This window comes from Spinacia oleracea, chromosome 5, assembly GCF_020520425.1.
Source record: "Spinacia oleracea cultivar Varoflay chromosome 5, BTI_SOV_V1, whole genome shotgun sequence".
Lineage (NCBI taxonomy): Eukaryota > Viridiplantae > Streptophyta > Magnoliopsida > Caryophyllales > Amaranthaceae > Spinacia > Spinacia oleracea.
The window spans coordinates 100,527,378-100,554,082 of NC_079491.1; the positions used below are offsets into that span (position 1 = coordinate 100,527,378).

Consider the following 26,705-nt stretch of genomic DNA (forward strand, 5'->3'; position numbering starts at 1 on the left):
GCAGATTTATAATTCTGCGTGGCAAATGACTCTAGGGTGCCCCTAGAGTCATTTGCCACGCATAATTATAAATCTGCGATGCACTGGTTGCAAAACGAATATTAATTCATTCGCAAAACGAATATTAATTCATTCTGACTTAGGTTATTGCTCGACAAATTAACACTGCGCCCTAGCTCCCCAACGAAACCACCACCAACACCAACACTAGCTGCTTTGTTCTCACTGGCGGCACTGCCGTCGTTGCTTCGCCGCCTTCCATCGTTGTCGCGCCGGCGTTCCTTGGCTGATTCAAGTACTGCGCGCGAACAATTCACTGCTTCCCCTCACTGCTGCGCGCTTCACTGCTTCCCCTCACTGCTCCGTTTTTAGAGCCGCCGCCCACGCCGCCGCCCACTCAGCCGCCCTCGTTCATTGTCGTCTCTCCCCTCTTAGGTATTGAATAGTTTTGATATTTATTGAATTTTAATTGTGTATTTTAATTTTAATTGTGGACATTATAATTGAATTTTAATTATGCATTATAATTGAATTTTAATGGTTGATATTATTTGTTGAATTTTAATTGGGTACATTTTAGGATTTAGGTTTTGTTGAATTTTAGTTGTAGGTTTTGTTGAATTTTAGTTGAATTATATTTTAATTGGGTGCATTTTAGGAAAACACCATCTTATGTTGCTTTTACTGGAAATCAGTGCTTTGTTGGTGATGCTGCCAAGAATCAAAGTGATAGAAACCCTGCAAACACCATCTTTGGTTTGTTTTTCTTACTCTTCTCCGACTTCAGCTTCATTTGAGATGCTATTGGTTTCCCAATTATGCTGGTTTTATAGTCTTCTGCCACAATGTCATGAATCATGATCTTATAGTTTTGCACTGTTTGGTAGAAATACCTTCTCATTCACTCACACTACTAGCCTCTTGCCTTACAACATACATTAGAGTGAATGTGGTGGACAAACATAAGATGAATTGATGTTGTTGTTAAAAGAATCATGATATTAGTTGCCCCACATTACGAATACACGAATATTGTCTACTACGTTTTTCATTTGATTGTAACATGTCTCGTGAACTTGTACAAATTACTAATACATGAATGTTGTCTACAGTTTTTTACTTTTTAGCTAGTAACAGGCCTAATGAACTTGTATATATTTTTATCTCACAAAGTACCAGTTCTCCTTTTAGCTAGTATCAGTGTATCCACCTTCCTAAATAATCAGCCGTGCTCACTGACATTTACACTGACATTTAATCTGAATGTCATGGTTTCCAAACAGAGAAGAAAGCTATTCTTCCTTCTTCATTTGATAACTTATTCAAACTCTGATTAGGTTCTTACTCTACACTTTTGATTATAAATAGGATATGAGGAAGAGAAATGGAAATACTTTTTAATTAGGAGAAACATACCCATTCTCATGCTTTTTCTTCCCCCCTTCCCTGTTTTCTTTTGAACCCCATGTGCAATAAGGATCTGATCTTGATGATCATATTGTGGAATAAGCCTATGTTTCTTTGTGTTATCTTATTCTTTTTGTTTGTTCATATCAACAAAATTACAGATGCAAAGAAGCTTCTAGGAAAGAGATTTAGTGATGTAACAATTCTGATATGAGCTGTACAGATCAGTGCACAAAACTGATCAGAAATGACCAGTTCTGTGCACTGATCTGCACAGTTCTGATCTGAGCTGTGCAGATCAGTGCACAGAACTGGTCAGTTCTGATCAGTTCTGTGCATTGATCTGCATAGTTCTGATCTGAGCTATGCAGATCAGTGCACAGAACTGATCAGAACTGTGCACTGATCTGCACAGAACATATCTGAGCTGTGCAGATGAGTGCACAGAACTGATCAGAACTGACCAGTTCTGTGCACTGATCTGCACAGCTCAGATCAGTTCTGTGCAGATCATTGTACAGAACTGGTCAGTTCTGATCAGTTATGTGCATTGATGACCAGTTCTGTACAATGATCTACACAGTTCTAATCAGAGCTGTGCAGATCAGTGCACAGAACTGGTCAGTTCTGATCAGTTCTGTGCACTCATCTGCACAGCTCAGATCAGTTCTGTGCAGATCAGTGCACAGTTTTGATCAGTTCCATGCAGATTTTCGCACCCCATTTCCCTTACGGTACACCGAAACAAGTTCAAAGTTGGGTTCGAAAACTTCATTTTTGCCTAAAAATGACTTAGAACGACCAAATTAGCCTTAAATGTGAAATAATAGATTGTAAAGAGCCTTAGAAAGTTGTAAATATGCATATTAAAGGTGTAATAAGTTTGAAAACATTCCTTAGGTTCTTTAGTTCAAAGTTGGGTTCGAAAACATCATATTTGCCTAAAAATGTCCTAGAACGACCAAATTACCCTTAAATGTGAAATAATAGATTGTAAAGAGCCTTAGAAAGTTGTGAATATGCATATTAAACGTGTAATAAGTTTGAAATCATTCCTTAGGTTCTTTAGTTCAAAGTTGGGTTCGAAAACTTCATTTTTGCCTAAAAATGACTTAGAACGACCAAATTAGCCTTAAATGTCAAATAATAGATTGTAAAGAGCCTTGGAAAGTTGTAAATATGCATATTAAACGTGTAATAAGTTTGAAAACATTCCTTAGGTTCTTTAGTTCAAAGTTGGGTTCAAAAACGTCATATTTTCCTAAAAATGTCCTAGAACGACCCAATTACCCTTAAATGTGAAATAATAGATTGTAAAGAGCCTTAGAAAGTTGTAAATATGCATATTAAACGTGTAATAAGTTTGAAAACATTCCTTAGGTTCTTTAGTTCAAAGTTGGGTTCGAAAACTTCATTTTTGCCTAAAAATGACTTAGAACGACCAAATTAGCCTTAAATGTGTAATAATAGATTGTAAAGAGCCTTAGAAAGTTGTAAGTATGCATATTAAACGTGTAATAAGTTTGAAAACATTCCTTAGGTTCTTTAGTTCAAAGTTGGGTTCGAAAACTTCATTTTTGCCTAAAAATGACTTAGAACGACCAAATTAGCCTTAAATGTGAAATAATAGATTGTAAAGAGCCTTAGAAAGTTGTAAATATGCATATTAAAGGTGTAATAAGTTTGAAAACATTCCTTAGGTTCTTTAGTTCAAAGTTGGGTTCGAAAACATCATATTTGCCTAAAAATGTCCTAGAACGACCCAATTACCCTTAAATGTGAAATAATAGATTGTAAAGAGCCTTAGAAAGTTGTGAATATGCATATTAAACGTGTAATAAGTTTGAAATCATTCCTTAGGTTCTTTAGTTCAAAGTTGGGTTCGAAAACTTCATTTTTGCCTAAAAATGACTTAGAACGACCAAATTAGCCTTAAATGTCAAATAATAGATTGTAAAGAGCCTTGGAAAGTTGTAAATATGCATATTAAAGGTGTAATAAGTTTGAAAACATTCCTTAGGTTCTTTAGTTCAAAGTTGGGTTCAAAAACGTCATATTTGCCTAAAAATGTCCTAGAACGACCCAATTACCCTTAAATGTGAAATAATAGATTGTAAAGAGCCTTAGAAAGTTGTAAATATGCATATTAAACGTGTAATAAGTTTGAAAACATTCATTAGGTTCTTTAGTTCAAAGTTGGGTTCGAAAACTTCATTTTTGCCTAAAAATGACTTAGAACGACCAAATTAGCCTTAAATGTGAAATAATAGATTGTAAAGAGCCTTAGAAAGTTGTAAATATGCATATTAAACGTGTAATAAGTTTGAAAACATTCCTTAGGTTCTTTAGTTCAAAGTTGGGTTCAAAAACGTCATTTTTGCCTAAAAATGTCCTAGAACGACCCAATTACCCTTAAATGTGAAATAATAGATTGTAAAGAGCCTTAGAAAGTTGGAAATATGCACATTAAACGTGTAATAAGTTTGAAAATATTCCTTAGGTTCTTTAGTTCAAAGTTGGGTTCGAAAACGTCATATTTGCCTAAAAATATCCTAGAACGACCCAATTAGCCTTAAATGTGAAATAATAGATTGTAAAGAGCCTTAGAAAGTTGTAAATATGCATATTAAAGGTGTAATAAGTTTGAAAACATTCCTTAGGTTCTTTAGTTCAAAGTTGGGTTCGAAAACGTCATATTTGCCTAAAAATGTCCTAGAACGACCCAATTAGCCTTAAATGTGAAATAATAGATTGTAAAGAGCCTTAGAAAGTTGTAAATATGCATATTAAACGTGTAATAAGTTTGAAAACATTCCTTGGGATCTTTTGTTCAAAGTTGGGTTGAAAACTTCATTTTTGCCTAAATATGACCCAAGGAAACAAGTAAAGTAGTGATTTATAATTGCACTTACATGTAAAATATTATTTGCATTTACATGTGTACGTAAACAAAGTATATATAATTGCATATTTTATCGAATGTGTAGTGCTTTTCGGAGTTACAAGAGATTAAGTGGACAATCTAAGGGAACTAAATTAACATGGATTCCAGCACAAGTATAATTAGTTTATTATTTATCTAAGAATCAAGTTTTTCAAAATTATAACATACAATGTGATAGAAATTTTACTTGTGTTATTTATTTTAATGCATGTAGTGTGCTCAACAACCGGGATCACTAGAATGTGGCTACCACGTCATGCGTTTTATGTACGACATAATAATGAATCATGGTAATAGTCAAGATCTTACTAAGGTATGTTCTCATAAACTACGTACTTTATATAATAAATTGAAGTACACAAAACTATTATATTGATCGATCGTTGATAAATTGAATTATTTACACTTTTTTAGGATTTTTCAAGAACATTGCCTTATTCACCGGAGGAGATTAATGAGGTGAAAGATTTTTGGGTAGATTACTTCATGAACAATGTCGACTTTTAGCTTAATTTGTAATATGAACTCGATCTCTAGCTAGATACCTTTGTTGTAGTAATTTTATGTTTGTTTTGTAACATGTTGGTTGATCTATGACGAATTTAATTGCCTTTTATTGGGAACGTTAATTACGTTGTAAACTATTGTGACAGGTATTATTTATATATGTATTCCCGGTATTGGGAAGCGTCTACTTTCAAAGACGATCATGTCGGAATTTCCAATAAAATATTAAAAAACCAATTTAAAAAAAAACAAAAAATAAGTCATTTGCCACGCACGTTAGCTTAATGTGCGAGGCAAATGACTTAATTTTTTGGCGCTCAAATTGTCATTTGCGTCGCACATTAAGCTATTGTGCGTGGCAAATGACTTTTTTTGGGCGCCTGAAAGTCATTTGCCACGCACTTTAAGCTAATGTGCGTGGCATATGACTTTTCAACATGGTGCCTGAAAAGTCATTTGCCACGCACATTTGCTTAATGTGCGACGCAAATAAGGGTCATTTGCATCGCACTTTTGTGCGATGCAAATGACTTTTAGTCATTGCATCGAGATCTTTTGCCACGCACAATGTGCGATGCAAATGTGCTTAAAAGTGCGATGCAAATGACCCTTTTTCCACTAGTGAATTTAGGGTTTTAAGATTTGAAAAAAAAAAATATAAGTAGAAAAAACTAAAATTGTTAATCGAATCGTTATCGAATACTTGTACGTAGTAACTTTTAAATAACATCTATAGTGTTATAAAATATATATTAGGGTGGATGCCCATTATACCCTTACCCCTATATAATACTATGTATATGTATATATTATGCATGCCTAATGAAATAAGAGAATATAACTGACAGTTAGTTTTCTCTCTTCCTCTCTTTCTCTCTCTACTTTCATAATACGTTATCAGCACCATTGCTAATTGTTGATTGAAATCAAAGGAAACCGCAATTGAACAAATGAGAATATAACAACAAGAATCAAATCCATCCGGGCGAAGAACATCATTATCGGTTAGTCAAATACTTTGTATGATAATTATATTTAACGATTTGTTTTACAAGTATTATAATTTGGTAGTAATTTTAATTGTTTACGGTTAGGTTACTGTTACACATGATTTGTTATGTTACACTTTTCTTTGAATTTATAAATTCATACGGAGTACATCGGATATATTCATATTTATGAAAAAAATAGCATGATGCATCTTGATGTGTTGGTTTGATATAGAAAGTGGTAGTTTGAGTAGCGGAACTCCGTAGATTTAAATGACGTTTGTTTTAATTCCTTGTTATCAAATTATCAGTACGTATTCCATATTATATATTTTAGGATTGTTATTTGTTTTTTAATTTACGTATTACTATATTATTTGTTATTATGCTCATCTTCATTTTTATGATTTTCTTTTAAAGAAGAGTTCTCTGTTCTTGCACATGATTTTAATTGATTATTAACTTGTTCATTTGTTTGATAATTATAAGTACTCATGATTTGGTAACCGTCAATAATTTGCAATTGGTTTGTAATGGCGAGTGATTAATTGTTAAATATATTCTATGCATTAATAATGGCGAGTGATTTGTTTGGTTAAGGTTCATTCAATTACTTCCATAATTGGTTAAGGTTCATCCAATTACTTCCATAATGCATATGAGTACTATATACGGCAATATATATCATATTTGTTTAGATTTATGTGGAGTCCGTATCATACTATGGAATTATGGATGTATTTTCTTGAGATAATGTATGTCTTAAGTTGTATAGAATACCTAAATCCGTATATAATATGCTTGATTGATTTATAACATTATTATCTTATATAGTGAATAATGTCGAACCTAGCAAAACTTGAGATTGTGGCCCTTGATATTACTGGGAAAAACTATTTATCATGGGTGTTAGATGCTGAAATACACCTAGATGCTAAAGGGCTTGGTGACACAATAAAAGAAGGAAATAAAGCAACATGTCAAGATAAAGCTAAAGCTATGATATTTCTTCGCCATCACCTCCATGAGGGACTAAAAACTGAGTATCTGACAGTTAAAGACCCACAAATCCTTTGGAGCAATCTAAAGGAAAGGTATGACCACCAGAAAACTGTGATATTGCCAAAGGCTTGTTATGATTGGTTGCATTTAAGATTACAAGATTTTAAATCTGTGAGTGAATATAACTCAGCATGTTTAAAATTACTTCTCAACTGAAATTATGTGGAGAGAAAATTACTGATGCAGATATGTTAGAAAAAACATACTCCACTTTTCATGCAAACAATGTTGTCCTGCAGACACAGTATCGAGAAAAGGGTTTTAAGAAATATTCTGAATTGATATCTTGTCTTCTTGTGGCTGAACAAAATAATGAGCTGTTAATGAAAAATCATGAAGCACGCCCTACTGGCTCAACTCCATTTCCTGAAGAGAATGTGACATCCCATAATGGGAAAGTATCAAAGAAAAAAGACCATGCCAGCAGCAGTGGTCGTGGTCGTGGCCAATGGCGAGGCCGTGGGCGTGGACGTGGTTTTGGTGGCTATGGTAGAGGTCATGGAGGTTATTACAAGAGCTCACATTTCCACCAGAAGTGGGACCGTAAAGATGGTAAAAGTGAGAAAGGTAAAGGTGACATTGTGACTAGTGTGTGCTATCGTTGTGGAGGAAAAGGTCACTGGTCACGTGTATGTCGCACACCAAAACATCTTGTTGATCTTTATCAACAATCATTGAAGAAGAAAGGAAAGAATGTTGAGACCAATCTTGTATTTGAAGATGGCGAAGGTGATTTTGATTCTGGTGATACAACTCACCTAGAAGTTGCAGATTTCTTTACTTCCCCTGAAGGGAATAATTAAGCTTTTAATATATTGTGTTGGATTTGGTATAATATTGTAGTAGTTTAACTATGACACTATGTGTTAAAATTATGTTGTGAACTTTGTGATTGTATTATGACTTTATATTTTGTGTGTTTTCTAAGATATTGTATTATTTTGGGTGCTTTATTTTATAATGGTTATTTTGGACATGTTTAGTTTTGTGACATATATTTTTATTTCCTTGAAGAATATGAATACCTCTCAAGGTCAATGGGAAATAAATGATGAAGAACTGTGTCTTGCAGACAGTGCAACTACTCATACTATACTTAAGAATAAGAAATATTTCTCTCAATTGATGATGAGAAAAACTAGTGTGAGTACTATATCAGGTAGTACAAATATTATAGAAGGCTCCGGAAGAGCAAATGTATTGTTGCCTATGGGAACTAAATTTGTCATCATTGATGCATTATATTCTCCCAAGTCTCAAAGAAATTTATTGAGTTTTAAAGATATTCGAAGTAATGGTTATCATATTGAGACAATTAGTGAAGGAAATGATAAATTCCTTCAAATCACGAGCATAACTAATGGCACAAAGACTGTCTTGGAGAAATTACCTACATTCTCCACTGGTTTGTACTACACGAGAATTAATTCTATTGAAACACATGCTATAGTAAACCAGAAGTTTACTGATAGCTTCATAGTTTGGCATGACCGGTTAGGCCATCCCGGTTCAATCATGATGCGAAAAATCATTGAAAATTCTTGTGGGCATTCAATAAAGAGCCAACAGATTCTCTCTAATAATTTTTCATGTGTTGCTTGCTCACGAGGAAAGTTGATAATTCGACCATCACCAGCTAAGATAAATTTTGAATCAATCAATTTTCTGGAACGTATACAAGGGGATATTTGTGGGCCAATACATCCCCCATGTGGATCATTTAGATACTTTATGGTTTTAATCGATGCATCGACTAGATGGTCACATGTATGTTTGTTATCATCTCGCAACCTGGCGTTTGCGAGATTACTTGCTCAATTGATTAAATTAAGAGCACATTTTCCAGATACTCCTATCAAGTCTATTCGTCTTGATAATGCTAGTGAATTTACTTCACAATCTTTCAATGATTATTGCATGTCCATTGGGATAAATGTTGAACATCCTGTAGCACATGTTCATACACAAAACGGTCTTGCTGAATCATTAATTGAACACATTCAGTTGATTGCTAGACCATTGCTAATGAAGTCTAAACTCCCAATTACTGCTTGGGGACATGCTATATTACATGCAGCAGCATTAATTCGCATCAGGCCAACAAACTATCATAAGTTCTCCCCATCACAATTGGTTTTTGGTCAGGAACCAAATATATCCCATCTTAAAATTTTTGGATGTGCAGTTTATGTCCCTATAGCTCCACCACATCGCTCCACGATGGGTCCTTAAAGGAGGTTGTGAATATATGTTGGATTTGATTCCCCATCAATAATCAAATATCTTGAGCCAACTACAGGGGATTTATTTAAGGCTCGTTTCGCTGATTGTCATTTTAATGAGTCAGTTTTCCCAAGTTTAGGGGGAGAAAACAAACAGCTGGATAAAGAAATTAGTTGGAATGAATTATCATTATCTCATTTTGATCCTCGTACTAAGCAATGTGAACTAGAAGTTCAAAAGATAATTCATTTACAAAGTTTAGCAAATCAGTTGCCAGACGCTTTTACTGACCCAAAGAGAGTGACTAAGTCACATATACCAGCTGTGAATGCTCCAATTAAGATTGAGGTCCCAGAAGGACAAAATAAAGTTGCTAATGAGTCTAAGGCACGCCAGAAGCGTGGAAGACCAATAGGTTCCAAAGACAAGAATCCTCGAAAAAGGAAAGGAGCAATGGTTAATGATGGTCCAATAGAGGATACGATCAATTTTAAAGGATCTCCAGAAGAGACTTTAGACATGATAGAAGATGAAATTCAGGTACCTGATAATGAAGAAATTTCAATAAATTATATCATGTCTGGAATTACATGGAACCGAAATCAAATCGACGTCGATGATGTTTTTGCATGCAATGTAGCATTAAATGTTGTGGATGATGATGAGGATCATGAACCAAAGTCTATTGAAGAATGTAGACATAGAGATGATTGGCCAAAGTGGAAGGAAGCAATTGAATCAGAATTGAAATCTCTTGCAAAAAGAGAAGTATTTGGACCTGTAGTCCGTACACCTGAAGATGTAAAGCCAGTGGGACATAAATGGGTCTTTGAGCGAAAGAAAAATGAAAATGGTGATATTGAAAGATATAAAGCAAGATTAGTTGCACAAGGATTCTCACAAAGACCTGGTATTGATTATGAGGAGACATATTCTCCTGTGGTGGATGCAACAACTTTTAGATATATAATTAGTCTGGCAATGAGAGAGGGACTTGACTTACGCTTAATGGATGTAGTCACGGCTTATTTGTATGGCCCACTGGATAATGATATCTATATGAAACTCCCAGAAGGATTTAAGTTGCCAGAAGCAACAAAATCAAGTTCTCGAGAACATTTCTCTATCAAATTGAATAGAACTCTATATGGATTGAAACAATCTGGGCGTATGTGGTATAATCTCCTTAGTGAGTACTTATTGAAAGAAGGCTATAAGAATGATCCTATTAGCCCATGCATTTTTATAAAGAGATTTGGATCAGGATTTGTTATAATTGCAGTGTATGTTGATGATCTAAACATTGTTGGAACTCCTGAAGAGATTTCCATGACCGTGGAATGTTTAAAGAAAGAATTTGAAATGAAAGATCTTGGAAAGACAAAATTTTGTTTGGGGTTACAAATTGAGCACCTAAAGAATGAAATCCTTGTGCATCAAACAACATATACAGAAAAGGTGCTAAAAAAGGTTCTCTATGAATCAAGCACATCCATTGAGTAGCCCTATGGTTGTAAGATCACTTGAAGTGGATAAGGACCCTTTCCGTCCTCGGGAAAATGATGAAGAAATTCTTGGTCCTGAAGTACCATACTTAAGTGCAATTGGAGCATTGATGTATCTTGCTAGTCATACAAGACCTGACATATCATTTTCTGTGAATTTGTTAGCAAGGTTTAGCTCATGCCCAACCCGTAGGCATTGGAATGGGATTAAACATGTACTTCGTTATCTACAAGGTACAAAAGATATGGGTTTGTTCTTTCCTAATTTATCAAAAGAAGGTTTAGCTGGTTTTGCAGATGCAGGATATTTATCTGATCCTCATAATGGCCGATCACAAACTGGATATCTGTTCACATGTGGAGGTACTGCCATTTCTTGGCGTTCTATGAAACAAACTATTGCAGCTACTTCCTCTAACCATTCTGAGATATTAGCAATTCATGAGGCTAGTCGTGAATGTGTATGGCTACGGTCTGTGATTCAACATATAAGAGAAGATTGTGGTTTATCCTCCGAGAAAGAGGCACCAACAATTTTATATGAAGATAATGCAGCATGTATTGCACAACTCAAGGAAGGATACATCAAAGGTGATAGAACAAAGCACATATCACCAAAATTCTTTTTCACTCATGAACTTCAGAAGAATGGCGATATAAATGTCTTGCAGATTCGTTCAAGTGAAAATTTGGCAGATTTATTTACTAAGGCGCTTCCTACTGCTACATTTAAAAAGTTGATTCACCTCATTGGTTTGCCCCGTCTCAAAGATCTTTAGTGATGTTGTCATTAGGGGAGTAAATGCGCGCTGCACTCTTTTTCCCTTAACCATGGTTTTTCCCACTGGGTTTTCCTGGTAAGGTTTTTAATGAGGCAGCATTTCATGCGCATTATAAGACATTATATTGTTTTGGATAATGGACATCCAAAGGGGAGTGTTATAAAATATATATTAGGGTGGATGCCCATTATACCCTTACCCCTATATAATACTATGTATATGTATATATTATACATGCCTAATGAAATAAGAGAATATAACTGACGGTTAGTTTTCTCCCTTCCTCTCTTTCTCTCTCTACTTTCATAATATATAGCCCTATATCCGAATTTTCAATCGAAATTTCGAATTTTTGTTTTTAGGATAGTTTTGTTGAGCCCTGAAATAATATGACCTATATATTGCTACAATGTACAAGTATTTTTTTAATTCAATAAAACATGTCATGCATGTGGAAGGCAGAAAACCACATGCATGCAAATAATGCAAAACTTACGACCCGCAATACAACGTTAACCCATTCGGAGCAATAATACTCATAATAATATTATTCGACTATAGTTTTAGACAAGTACGTAGGATCAGCATTGTTTTCTGAGCTGGCACCTTTATTAGATTTGTTTATTTGACTAATTTCTCTTGTTACCCTTTTGGGTTTAAGAAACTTCAATAACAATAAATAAATCAATAATTACTAGAAATGAATTTGATTAAGAACGTATCTTGCTAAGATATTGTCGGAAAAGCAATGATCTAACTACACGCCACAAATATAATCCATGAAACATATAATTGCCTATTAAGCTGGCATATGTTTTGAATTTATCATAACTCTTACCATCATCAATCCATCGAAATTATTACGTAATACGTACAACGATTACAAATTTTCCATGCATTAATTACATTCAAATTTAGTTATCGCACCACTAGTTTAACTTGCGTTAAAGTTATTCTCAAACAGACGGATGATAAAGAATATTATAAAGCACGCTTAGCATAATCATGGATATATGATAGGATTTTTTACCAAAAAGGACCTTTTATAAACGGTTTTTTGTGAGAAATGACCTTTTATGAAGAAATTGGTGATATGGGACCTAAAACATAAATTTTTTTGTTGATTGGGACCTTTTACCGGTTTTTTTGGAGTTGACCCAAGATTCCGGCAACGACTTTGACATGTGGCAACCGGAGAGTGCCACGTGTTCATTTAATGATTAAAAAATAATAAAAAATAATGCCCAAAAAAAAAAAATTATCGATTTTTTTTTTTTGCCCCAAATCGATTTTTTTCCCCTTATTTTGGGAAGAACCCTAACTTTTTCGACGCAAAATTAGAACAATTGAGGGAAATTTGAGGGGAAAATATAGCAAACCTCATTCGTGTGGCTATGAAATTATGAATAACAATTCGTGGCAGACAATTTCAGTGACGAACTTTAAGGCAATTGGGATTTTGGAGGGAGAATTGGAGCAAAAAAAAAATCGATTTGGGGCCAAAAAAAAAAAAAATCGATTTGGGGCAAAAAAAAAATTAGAAATTTTTTTTTTTTTTTGGGGCAAACTTTTTTTTAAAAAAAAAAAATCATTAAATGAACACGTGGCCTTCTCCGGTTGCCATGTGTCAAAGTCGTTGCCGGAATCTTGGGTCAACTCCAAGAAACCGGTAAAAGGTCCCAATCAACAAAAAATTTTATGTTTGAGGTTCCATTTCACCAATTTCGTCATAAAAGGTCCTTTCTCGCAAAAAAACGTTTATAAAAGGTCCTTTTTAACAAAAAAACCTATATGATACATGATTAGGTAGTTACTCAATAATCTCAAAACATACAACGTTACGTTATTACCTAGTTTATTACACCTAATTAAAACTATTTTATTAAATAATTCTGGTTAATAATCCAATTAGTTATCCTTTTGCCACACAGCATATCTATGACCACAAGTTGCAAGTTTCCATTCCCTGTCTGTTGGGCACCATGATCCATCTCCGATCTTCATGCTTAGTTTCTCCCCTATGATTGCAGAGTAGAGATTCGGTTGAGCTTCAAGTATCCTAATAGAGGATCTACTATGAATATCTTGTTTCTTTCGGATCTCGATCTGTACAAGTAAATTAACACAAAAGTGTTAAGTGTGTTACCATTCAAAATGGCTAAAAAATTAGCACAATATCATATCATATCATACCAACTTCACAATTTGGTCATGGAAAGATGTACCCCAATCATACAAGTGGTCATAAAACACGGTTGGTGTCCCCGGGTGTGTGAGGATGTATGCATAGCCCTGAACGGATTCAAAATGTATGAATAAAAACTCCACAAATTCTAAAATTTATAAAATGATAAGATAAGTGAATAAAGTATCTTAATCAATCAATCTGGCCATCACTAGTTAGAATGTTAGATGGCACCAGGGTGAGATAGTACTGGGAGCACAATACAAGATGAAAAACAAAAGGCTAATACATATACAATGTTCTGTTTCAGTGTAGGCATAATGTTAGGATTATAGACTAGTAATTATATAAGATAACTAATACGGAGTACCTCCATAATGTGATTTGCCGGGAAGGGCCAGTGAGCCTGCAGTAAGAAATTTATACCATAAGTAGAAGCAGCACGTTTTCTCAGTAAATATTACTCGGAACAATATAGTTTAAGAGAGAATGATGACCGATGAGTTTTAACTGATAATCAAAGGAGTTCCCAAAAATGGCCAACTCTATTATTTTTCATTTACACCGGCAAAAACTTTATCATAAACAAACACAATGAATAAGATTTGGTCATCAAGTCTCCAGCAAGTTCCGCTTTTGTATAAGAATGACTGAAATTTGAAACCTGTATCAGGCTAAAAGAGGTCTGCTACCCAGAATCAATGCTAATGTTGAGTCACACTCCAACCTTAAATTAAAATCTTCAAAAGGACTCTGAATCAACCGTTTTACCATGGCTGGTTCTATTTTGTAGACTTTTCTCTCTACTGAAAAAACTAGCTTTCCAACTGGAAAAACCTTCTTATTAGTCAAAGTTTCAAGGTTAACTCATAATACAAGTTTAACTAACTTTGTTCTCCAGACTAAAATTCTGCTTCAAATAAACATAGGCCATAGATTCAAAAGATAATTTATTAATGTTATTTTCCTTGGCATGTCCTTTATTAGTTATCTATAGTCCGACTTACATTAAGCAGGAAATTCTCCAGAAGTATCCATCAGCAACAAAAGCATAACTACCCATAACCCGTTGATGCATAAAATGACATTGTTGCGAACATAATACAGTGAGAGAGTACCTGCGTTGAGCCAGTGTCATGATTATCAAGAAATGTAACAGACCTTGAAGGCCACCAACCCATTACACCAGGTGGCTTCCCCTGGGAATCTCGAAGACGCCAGTATTCTCCCTTAACAGCTTCCTAATATTCAAGGTAAGTAGGATTCAGCCATTTATTTATAAATATGCTCAACAGCATGAAATGTAACAGTTGGTTGTTCTCTGAACTTAATTTATAAAAAAATGTATGATGAATTTGTCAACTTACTATGATGGCAAAACAATTACAAACTAGAGTAGTTTTAATGTCAAGTCTTCCATGAGAAGAGACATGCTTATTTGTTTCAACATTAAGGACGTATAAATAAACAGGAGTAACCTTGCCAATACCTGCAAAATTCCTTTGGTTGTGAAGTCAAACGCAGTTGCAATTTGTCCTGTAGCATCAATCCAATTGATGATCCTCTGTCTATGACTGTCTGTAGAAATAAGAAAATGAAGACGCTAAGGTGATCCTCCCTCAAGACAATGTACATGAAGTTAGCAATTTTTTAGAATCATAATGAATACTAGAAAACCTAGTTGGCAACTCGAAGGCATAAGTTTTATTGTCAGTACATGTCACAGAAGTTGGAAAATAAGAAACAATAGCTAGGATAACTCAAAAGCTCTCTGAGCTTCCACTCTTTGGTGTTGTGTCTGAAATGTTGTCCTTAGCGGCAAATCATCAAACACAACAAGTTCCTGTATACTTAAGCAATGTGGCATATTAATCCTTAACAGTAGGATAGTAAAATCGAAACAACGTCAATACATCTGTTGTATAAAAGGCACAACACTCAGAAGTCAACCAAACAGGTAAATTAATGTTATATTTCTATATCAATCTATAAACGTCTTCCTGGAGACAATGATGTTCAGGCTATCAAGTACAAGAAGAAATTCTAAGACTCTATATTCTACTATTATACATAGTGTTGGGAAATCGATGCAGTCAGATTATTCAGCACAATTTGTTAGTTCTTTCATAAGGCTGCCTGGTAGAGCCAAGGCAAGCAGTTGATACTGTTTTTCAGAAAAATAAGTTTTCCATCTCTTTCTCCTCTCCGGTTAGTTCATTTCCAAATTCTTTGGACAAAGCTTCCATTAAGAGGACAACAGTCGAGATAACACTTCTAAGAGTAAAGAGTTTGTTGGCTGTTTCCCCTCCAATTGTATTTATTACTCCTCATGCATAAACTCACAACTTCTTCCGACAACAGATTCACAGCAGTCTTTTTCCAGTTATTTTGTGTAGGTTTTTCTTCTACTTTTTCCAAACTAGCCCACATAATGTTCCAACTATTAATGATCAAAAAGCGTTTATATAGTAGTATGAACGTTCAAAATGCTAGAGCTCTTTAAAATAATTTCACAAATAAAAATAATTTCGTTGAATTTATCATATATGTACCTTGGTTGTAGGCCAAACGACCAGAATGGTACTTGCAAGTATCCCAATATTCTCCAACAGAGAACACTGGTTTTGCACCTTCAATGTATTCCTTCACATATTTTGCGGCATAACTAACCAAGGATTGAAAATTATGCTCAATTCATGGGGAAAGAAAAAATTAAAACTTCTTTAACAAATGTGTACAGTCCATTAGACAAATTACCCTCTTGCAAAATCAAACCGGAAATCTTGAAAGCCAACCTCGTTTCGCAGCCAGCTCAGCCATTCTGTAATATCTTTTCGGACAAAGGATTTTGTATGATCAACGTTTGGAACACCATTAAAATTGTCACCAGTACTTCGATTTCCCTGACATCAAATAAACCCAGACTTTGATGTATCAGCATACCAGAATTCAACAACAGAAGACTAATGACGTACTCCAGCCAAAACTTTTAACATGTTAATTTAAAATCTTTTCTTTCATTACATATAAACCATCCCAAAAAGCCTACAAATTAAATCCTGGCAAAGATTAATTTTCCCAGTGTGCCCCATTAAGCAAAAGTTGGAGAAATAATGTTTTTCACTCGGGATCCATTCTACCCATCATAATAGCAGATTCTGTTTCCCCTTCTACCATAATTTTTTTTGAGGGAATTCTCCTTCTACCACAACGTTAATCTAATTTTGTTATTTTGGGCCAAGTATTTGGAATAAACATTCAACCATTAGCAACTCATGTAATTTGAAACCGATCTCACTAGCAAGAGACCTTCGTCAAATTACTAAATCCTGTTTAAATATTTATTGAATTTTCCTCTTTTATTTCTATGAATATGGGATCATTCGGATGCATGGTGGGGTTTTTCGTAAACTCGTAATTCTTACAAAGGTGGAAGCTGGTACTAGCAGTCCCTTATTTGAAGTCTGCTATTTCTTTTCTAATGCTCTTATGAGGTCTAACTATTCAAGCTCGATCTTAACCAGATGTAAAAGAAACATGCATGACATAAAACAAGTAAATAAAATCTGTGGAGCATAACCACTGTACTTAAAGAGTGCAAAGCAAAGAAGTTAATATGAAATTGCATAGAAAATTCACTAGAAAAACAGCAATCAAAATAGGCCACACAGTGATTGACTTAGCATAACTTAGTAACTTACAAATCCACCAGTACATGATGTAACAGCATGTTCATCCCATGGTAACAAAATTCCATCATAGCGGTTGTACATCCCTCCATAACCTTTGGTAGTCCCAATTCGATGATTGATTACTATGTCGGCCATAGGTCTGACTTTGTGCTGCCTCATTTTCAGCAGTAAACATTTCAGTGGGTGCTCATAACCATATGCAGAATTAAGTGAGTACAGATTCTGCGGAAGGTAACCTACAAATAAGCGAAACCTTGAAGATGAATACAAAAGGAAACATAGCATGGATTCATGGAATATTCTGAAATCAGTATCTTTCCTCTCACCTTCAGGAGACAAGGACTGAGATGCAGGTGGCAACCATGCAGATGTGAATCCAGATTTAGCGATATCAGGCATCTTTTCTCCACCAGTCAAATTTGTGAGACTCCCAATTAAAAGCCTGTTCACCACATAACAAATCAACAAAACATAAAGGGGGGACAAATGCTTAATGATAGTCAACATTCATAAGCTTCAAATAGGGACTGGACCTACTATGTCAAAGGATCTTCTTAGAAAGATTGGAGCAGGGGAATTGGTCATTTTCTCTTTTGACCACTTCCTCCAGTCAGAAAAAAGTACGAGTATCACGTAAAGGAGGGATATTCAAATAAGTGTGACTTTAGTAACCAATTGAAAATGTTAAGTGAATGTTAAAGTTAACCCCAACGCCAAGTTTCTTTACCAGAAATAACAAACAGACCTAGTTATTAACATTGTGATTACTTGAAGACATGTGTAGTTATCTTAAGTGATACATATTTGCGAACAAGGGAGTACACCGTTGAATGAAAGAAGCTGAAAACATCATCCTTAATTAACCTAGCAAGAGAACTTATAGAAAGTACCTGGAGAACAATTTCTCTTCCTTTTCTGGTTGCTGCAGCTGCAAAATGATCAATTATGACTTTGCTCAGAACAAACACAACTGAACTTGAAAGAATATAAATTGATATTCAACTCATAACTATAGCAGGACATACTTCTGTAATTTTTGTTGACGAAAAAACACTAACTTTTCACTGTTGTTAGTTCATAAAACAATTGAATCAGTTATCAAAATGCTCCATATGTTAATGGTGACAGAGCTTCCATCAAATTCTACAAGCACCTTTTTCAAGTGATGAACATTTACACAGTTGGTCTATCTTAATAAAATAAAGGATATATATTTTGTGTAGTTAAGAGTAAAAATAAATTGATCATCAATCAAAGATTGCCACATAATTTGCAAGTAATCAGTAGATATTTAGTAAAATAGACAACACGAATTATTTACTTCACATGACAACAATTACAATCAAACCTTATGAACATAAATATAATTAAAATTTCGTTCTAAACTATAAACAACTGAAAAAGACAAGTTCCTCCAAAGAGTGATAAAATCTTAGGTCTAGTGCTTTCTCAAGTGGATACAGCCAGAAACAAGATAATTTCAAATTTCTATGTGAAATGAAATTGTTCTACACTATCCTGGAGGAACGTTGCATTTTATCTCATTCAATGTAATCATAACAGGCTACAGCCTGCTGGGGGTTTAGAGAAAAAAAAAAAGAGGAAATCATTGTTTATACCAACATCAGTCTGCTGAACATTATCATCAAAGCCCTGAAAAACGGAATGAGTAAGGAAAACATAAGTTTAGTCTAAATTGTGTTGAAAACTAACACATCTATCCTACTCCATCACATGCATGATTCAGATTAAAAAAAAAGCTCTAGAAACACTGAAGATTATGCAGAGACAAGAGATAGAGTACAGGATAAGACATACATGAATGTAAATAAAACCCATGCTGGTTTAGCAAATAAGAAGAAAAATCTGGTGTTGCTTAGGGAAGAAGGCCAACTCCTGAAGAAGTAAACCTGTAAGAAAAGTCATATGATATAATCTGGTATTAGGAACAAATGAAATTAAAGTGAACAAATAGCTCATCAGTGAACAAATGAAATTTGGCAAGACATCATATGATATAAGCTCCACCAAATTAAAGTTGCTTAGAACAGATTCATACTAAGGTCAATCAAACAGATAGTATCTAAAACCTCCATCAAACATGCTAGTTTGTAGCAGAAAGCAGCAGAGATCGGACTCATAGTTCCATTTCAATTAAAGGATATGAGAATGTTACAAGCTCTCAACTTGTAGACATTATCAGGTTACATTAGCACTCAACTGAGACTTGTCTTGCAATTAAGACTACAACAACAAAACCAAAGCCTTACTCCTAGAATAGATAACCGAGAATCTATCTCCCATCTTTTTCCACTAACATATCAGTTTTACTCAATGCTGAAAATCTTACCGCTAACAAATCACCTTAGGGGAACAAATTTACCAGCAAAACAGTAAGTAATTAGTTATCACTCCATACATAATTCAAGCAGGGATTTCCAAACGAACCCAGAAAACTGCTGCACTCTTCTGGCCTACTCTTCAATTCATACCTCAAAGGCCTCAGCCCCTTCAATCTATTTATATAATTTACACCCTCAATACTCAAAATAAAGCAGAATCAAGTATTAAAATAAGTGAGTGAATGCAATTTGGAATAAATTCGAGAAATGGGCAATTACTTCTGAAAGAGGAATTTCATCGAACAGCTCATCAATTGAAATTCGATTACTTTTTCTACAATTGCTTCTCAATTCAACAATATTCACATCCATAATTCAAGACATTGGTTGGTTGTGATTACGGAATTTTGAGTTTTTGATTGTGAAATTAGGGATTTGAAATTGACATTTGCTGGTTTGGAATGTGGACGGACACAATTTTGCGGCTACGCCACTACGAGGATTCCCCTTGATTTTAGCGCGTAGAAAGAGTTGGGAATTTTCTTTTCAAGGTTTCCGCAAAAGTAACCTCCTCTTTCTGTTGAGTTAATGGTGTAAAGAATCATAAGATTGATAACACTAAGAGCACGAGGGTTTCTCAGCCCATAATGGCTTGCGTCCAAAATGGACACAAGTACCATTATAAAAATATAAACTGTTTAAAATTTAAAGGAGAAGTGTCCAAAATGAGCTGGAATGGTACTTTTGCACCATAACGGGGAACGGGATGTGCTGAAATTTGAGGGGGGAAAACATGGTGGGAAAATTTCGCCAAATTGCAGGAAAGATTTTCGCGAAAAGTTGGAGGGAAATATTTCCACGAAATTCCTTCGAAGGCAAGCGTTCCTCTGTTGCTTCAACAGGAGAGAGAAAGAAACCAGAACAAAATCAGAGAGAAAGATAAGGGGAGATGGAGATAAGGGATGGTACCAACTTATAGAGAACCCCAATACTCCCAATTTTCAACTGATTGAAAATGTATTTGAAGTTTGGTTCTTCATTGAAATTAAAGTCGAAATTCAAAGAGTATTAACTTGAAGATGAAAATGTATTCATAAATGGAAATGTATCGATTTATGAAAGACAAAATATACTACATTTGGACGTAACAAGTACCATTGATTAACTGGTAAAAAAAAGAATATACTGTATGTGTACCAATATAGATATTGGTACTATATATGTACCATACTTTAGATATGTAACAAAGAAGTTAACATATGATACTAAAAACTTAGGTTGGTACTTCAGTTGTACCATTCCGTACCAGATTTTAGGGAACGGTATGATATATGTACCAAATTTACGACCCGACATAAATTCAGGTATTTTATTTATACCAAATGTGAAATGAACTATATTTGGTATTAAAATAATACTATATTCAAAAAAATTTATATTTGGTACGTATTATGTACCATAATAATTTTACGAAGAAAGTCAATAAGATAATACGAAATCTTGAGAATATTTTTTACCTTTTCAAGGTCCTATTTGTCAGAGGAGATTGGTTCCCCTTATTCCGACACGTTATTGGCCTGCCAAAATATCCCAAAAAAAGGGGGGAAATTATGGAAATAGAAGGGCGGGAAAATAGAAAGTACAGTGTAAAAAGAATTTTAGGGGTTTATTGTTTTAGGAGAGATAAAGAAAGCAGAGTTGAATTTGGTATTCCTACAAAAATCAACAGTTGGTCGCACATCATTGAGCAAGTTTAAGGTATGTGCTTGTCTTAATTATGTAAATCAATATATGAATTTTGCATATTCAATTAATGAATTAGGGTAATCAGTTATTGATAAATTGCAATTAAGTTTTGTAATTGAGCAAAACAAATTATGAGCAAAACAAATTATTGGTAATTTGTAAGAATTGAGGCATGATTATTAATTAAGTGTGAATTATAATAATCTGTATTGATAATTAAATAAGTGGGAATGTATAAGCCTTGAGAATGGATAATGATTTTTAGGTACTGAAATAATCTTTGTTAGGGTTAGGGTTTTGAAAGGGGTTTTTACTTAATTGAAATGTAAAATGTTGCAGAAATATGGTTGAATTTGTTGGGAATGATAATGAGGATGTAATTGAGGAAGTACACATTACGGACGATGAAGAAGAAAATGGAGCCGATGATGATGTAGTGAGTCCTCCATTTGTTGGGATGGTATTCCAGAGTTGGGAAGAAGTGGATACGTACTACAAAAGGTATGGGAGACAACAAGGATTTGGCATACTCCGTGCTGCAGGGTCGTATGTGCAAAAGGGGGGGGGGCAAAATCTAAGGAACTGAGGGGATACTTGTGGAAGTGTGAATGTTATGGTCGTGCAGTGTATAGGCGTCGGGTTGAGGGGAAAAGGGTTTACTCAACTAGGGATGAGCTTGGCACCAAAAGGTCAAAGAAATGTGATTGCCCTGTTCTAATGTATTGCAACAGGACCAAGGATGGGGAATGGGTGGTTAAAAGGGCAGTTAATGAGCATAAGAACCATTGTCCAACACCGAGGAAATCTAGGTATGTTCCTAGGTATCGACAGGAAGACATCACCTCTCTTGTAAAGAGGAAGTTGTTTAATGACTACAACTCGGGTGCTAACGTTCCTCAGATATTTAACTGTCTAGCTAGCGAGAGGAATGGAGTTGAGAACGTGACATTCACCAAAAAAGATCTTCAAAACATCATTGCTAGGGATAAGGCAGAAAAGATGAAGGAGGGAGATTGGAATGCAATGTGGAAGTACTTTAAAGCGATGTCTACTGACAATGAAAATTTCTTTCACAAGCATAGGGTGGGTGAGGATAACATATTAAAGGATGTGATGTGGGTAGATGCTAGGAGTAGAGCTGCTTACGAAGAGTTTGGAGATGTTGTAGTGTTTGACTCCACCTACTTAACAAACGAGTATGACTTGCCATTTTCTAACTTTGTTGGGGTTAATCACCATGGTCAAACCATTCTGCTTGGGTGTGCATTGTTATCCCATGAAGATTCAGAGACCTTTGAATGGTTATTTACCGAGTGGTTGTCATGTATGTCTAACAAAAAACCCATTGGTTTTTTTACTGACCAAGACGCTGCCATGAGGAAGGCCCTACGAGAAGTAATGCCGGCCTGATGTCCGACATCGATGGTGCTTGTGGCACATACTTACCAAGTTCAGTCACAAACTTGGAAAATACAATGACTATGAGCTGTTCAAAGTTGAGCTTCATAATGTGATTTACAACAGCCTTACCAAGAATGAATTTGAAGTGCAATGGACTGATGTAATCAAGAAGTATAAACTGGAGGGTGAGATTTGGCTTGCAGGTAATTCCATAATTATACTTTTCATTATTTCATATATGGTACATTAATTAAAAAACCATATGGTACATTTTCATGTAGACACACATTTTCCTGCAGAAAAAACAGACCTTAAGATGTTCAAGACTTGTTTATGTTGATTTCCTTTTGCTACTATTTCAGGATTATACCATGGAAGGGAAATGTGGGTGCCTGCATTTATGAACGGGATGTTTTGGGCTGGAATGAAGAGCACTCAAAGATCCGAAAGCATAAACAGGTTCTTTGATGGGTTCGTTGATAAGCACACACGATTGTTTGAGTTTGCTCCATTTTATATTAAAGCAGTGGAATCTAGAGCTAACGATGAGCAACAGGCTGATGCAGCTGACCAAAGGGCAGTTCGCCCGTTGGCCACCCAATTTAGTGTTGAGAGAGCCTTTAGAAAGGTGTACACAGATGCAAAATTCCTCGAGGTTCAAGAGCAGTGCAATCGTGTACTGTACCTTACTTCTCTTGAGACTACTATGGTGTCAGCTGAAGTTGCACATCATAAGCTGGAGGACAGAGTGTGGGTGTTGTGTAAGGAAACCCGCAAGGAATTTTCAACAAAGTACAGGCGGAATTATATTGTGCAGTTCAATTTGGAGACTAAATTGGCGGAGTGCGAATGCAAGCTGTTTGAAAGTGACGGTATACTTTGCAGGCACATTATAAAAGTGTATGACATGCATGACATTCAAGATGTCCCAGATGTTTATATTCTTCGTAGATGGAGGAAAGATGTGTCAAGGAAGCACTCGCGCGTGAAGGTGGTGTACCATGATCCAAGTAAGACCGAAGATGTCATGAAGCATGATAAATTAATGCTAGCATACGAGCCAATCAGTTTGAAGGCGTCAACGAATCCCGAGTGCATTAAAATTGTGATGGATACATTGAAGGTGTTGGAGAAGCGGTTGGATCAACAGTTGATTGGTGTGGAAGATATGGATGCTGATGAGACACAGGATGATGTTGGTACTCCTGGTTTGTCTCAAACCAACAAGAAGAGGGCAACTACTCCAAAATCTGTTACCAATGGGTGCAGTCAAACCAAAAACAAGAGGACCACCAAAAGTACCCCTAAGTCTGTGAACAAACGAAACAAATGTGCAACACCTCCTGATAACGTCAAGGTGAATGATCCTGTGGCAAGAAATAAACCACATAGGACACTAAGTTGTAGGCACCGTTCTTGTGTTGAGCCAAAAAAGAAAACACCCATAAGGAGAAGGAGAAGCAAAACAAATGATGTTGCTGGTTGCTCACAGGAACCTCCCACGCAGGTATTACAAATGTATTTATAGTACTTGTTTCGTTGCAGTTCATATGTCCAAACCATTAACTTTGATTTGACTTATTCTTATTCAGGGCGCTGATGATGTTGAGTTGACACACACTTCTGCTGGGGGTATTGAGATGTTATCTCAAGATGGGTCAGTTGGGTATTTCACCAGCATAGTTGGAGGAGATGATGGACTTGACATTGTTGGTGATGTTGGTGATGTTGGTGATGATGGACTTGGACTTGAAAATGTTGATGATCTTTTATGCCGAAATTCTCTTGGGTGGGATAAGTGATTTTCGAAGTCAAAACTATGAAGAGGAAAATAGGTTTAACAATGAAATTGTTTATGTGTTGTTGTTCATTTCAGATATTTGAATGATCTATATGTATGTGTTTCTGTGTATGTGTTTGAATGGGATAGAATCTATATTTATGTGTTGTTATTACCACAACTTTGCGATCCTTACTGTCATTCTTCAAGACTTAAAAAGTACTAATAAACCTAATTTGGTACAAATACTGTACCAAATACAGCACACATAACCCAATTTGGTACAAAAATTCCAAAATCTTTAACAAAGATACCCTAATTTGGTACAACAAATGTAACAAATTCAACATGCGTGGGCTGTATTTGAATAACTAGGGTACCAATTTTTAAAAGTCCCTAATCCATACTTAATTTTTAAAAGTCCCTAATTAGTGTGCAGTAATCCATACTTAATTTTGTTGTATTAAATCTATGCCCTTCCATTTTTTTGAACCTGTTTTTGAAAAAATACGTTTAATGTGTAGAACCGACATGTACAAATGAAATACCTAACCCTAACCCTAAACCCTCAAACCCTAAAGTAATTACCTATAACCGATATGTACAAATGACAACGGATCTATATCGATTTTCTTTTGTAAGCAATTCGGTTGGTGATGCGGGAATTCATTTCCGATTGATTGGGAGAATATTTAATAATTCCCAATTCATTTCCGTTTTCGAACAAATTTGTAATGTATCCGATTTTGACAATATATTTCTATTTCTGAATAAATTTCAATTTCCGGAAATATTTCCGAGGACTCCGGCAATATTTCAATTTTCAAAAATATTATCTGATACGTACCATGTTTCCGTTTCCGGCAACATCTACGTCTTTGATAGGATACGATCCATATTTCCGTTTTCTGGAATACAACCGGCCTCTAGCTAGGCATACGGTTCACCAACACTTATTAGACTACTTAACCTTAAATGGATACTTGGGCATTATTTCCTTCACATTGACCCTTAACCCTTAGTAGTTTCGAAGCATTAGGGTGCGTTATGTTCAACTTATTTGACCTGAATTTATCTGAACTTATCTGAACTTACACGTTTCCACACCATTTTCGCACTTTTCTATAAATCATTAATTAAGGTTCAAATAGTAAATAATAAGTAATAATAAATTAATAATATTTAATAATTAATAATTAAAAAATAATAAATAAGTCGTTGAATATTGAATAAATAAGTCGTGCAAATAGTAAGCGTAAAGAACATTAAGGAATGTAGGTAGTAATAAATAATTATTAATACATAATAAATAATTATGTAGTGAATAATTGTTATTAATTATTAATTATTAAGTATTAATTAGTACTTAATAATCAGTAATTATTAAGTAATTAATAATTACTAATAAATAATTAATACTTATTTATTAATAATTAATAATTAATTGGAACTAATTGGAATTTATCTAAAGTTATTGGAAATTATTGAAACATATTGAAACTTATCTGAATTTATCTGAACGAACTTATTGGACTTGAAACTTATTTTTATAAGGTACTCTTAGTGAATTTATCTATGTACTGTTCTCTATGTCGAACGAAGTTATTGGACTTGAAACTTATTTTTATAAGGTACCCTTAGTGAACATCTATGTACTGTTCTCTATGTCCTTTATTGTAATGGTACCTAGTGTTTGTATAGTTTTGTTAGATACTATCGTCATTTGGTACTTATACTTTTATAAATATGATAGATACTGGTGAATTTGGTACGTTAAATTTTACAAATATGTCAAGTTCGTACTTTGCCCTTAAAAAATGATCCAACCATTGGGGCTTAAAATTGTCCTTATAGTGTTTTTTTTTATGGGCGGGATATTTGACTAACACTTAAATTTCAAAAAAGTTATTATTCAAAACAAAGACACTTGTCGATTCGACAGTACAAATAACTTAATATTAAACCCATATTTTAATTTAAAAATAAAATTATTATAGGAAAATCCTTTCTCTCTCCTGTCATTTCTACTTGTGTATTTTCTCTCTCCTGAAGTGTCGCAGTTCTTCGACTTCCCCACTCCGACTTGCCTTGTCGACGGCGTTCACCAAATCCACCACCCAGGTATCAAAGTCGAAATTTT

At 34.8% G+C, this 26,705-nt stretch overlaps 3 protein-coding genes and 1 pseudogene across 3 annotated transcripts; 3 read left to right on the forward strand and 1 right to left on the reverse strand.

Annotated features, from left to right (window-relative positions):
• The first annotated feature begins 6,687 nt into the window (after nucleotides 1-6,687).
• Nucleotides 6,688-7,712, forward strand: LOC110784406 (uncharacterized). Its single transcript, XM_056829927.1, has 2 exons — nucleotides 6,688-6,941; nucleotides 7,040-7,712. The coding sequence occupies exons 1-2, from the start codon at nucleotides 6,688-6,690 to the stop codon at nucleotides 7,710-7,712; spliced, it is 927 nt and encodes a 308-aa protein (XP_056685905.1).
• Nucleotides 7,713-10,639: 2,927 nt separating this feature from the next.
• On the forward strand, nucleotides 10,640-11,416 carry LOC130461743 (secreted RxLR effector protein 161-like). Its single transcript, XM_056829928.1, has one exon. The coding sequence runs from the start codon at nucleotides 10,640-10,642 to the stop codon at nucleotides 11,414-11,416; it is 777 nt and encodes a 258-aa protein (XP_056685906.1).
• Nucleotides 11,417-13,102: 1,686 nt separating this feature from the next.
• On the reverse strand, nucleotides 13,103-20,232 carry LOC110784415 (probable alpha-amylase 2; annotated as a pseudogene).
• A 1,495-nt stretch (nucleotides 20,233-21,727) lies between these two features.
• Nucleotides 21,728-24,587, forward strand: LOC130461744 (protein FAR-RED ELONGATED HYPOCOTYL 3-like). Its single transcript, XM_056829929.1, has 5 exons — nucleotides 21,728-21,930; nucleotides 22,017-22,685; nucleotides 22,909-22,988; nucleotides 23,148-24,292; nucleotides 24,378-24,587. Exons 1-5 carry the CDS (start codon nucleotides 21,728-21,730, stop codon nucleotides 24,585-24,587), a joined length of 2,307 nt encoding a protein of 768 aa, XP_056685907.1.
• Nucleotides 24,588-26,705: the final 2,118 nt, after the last annotated feature.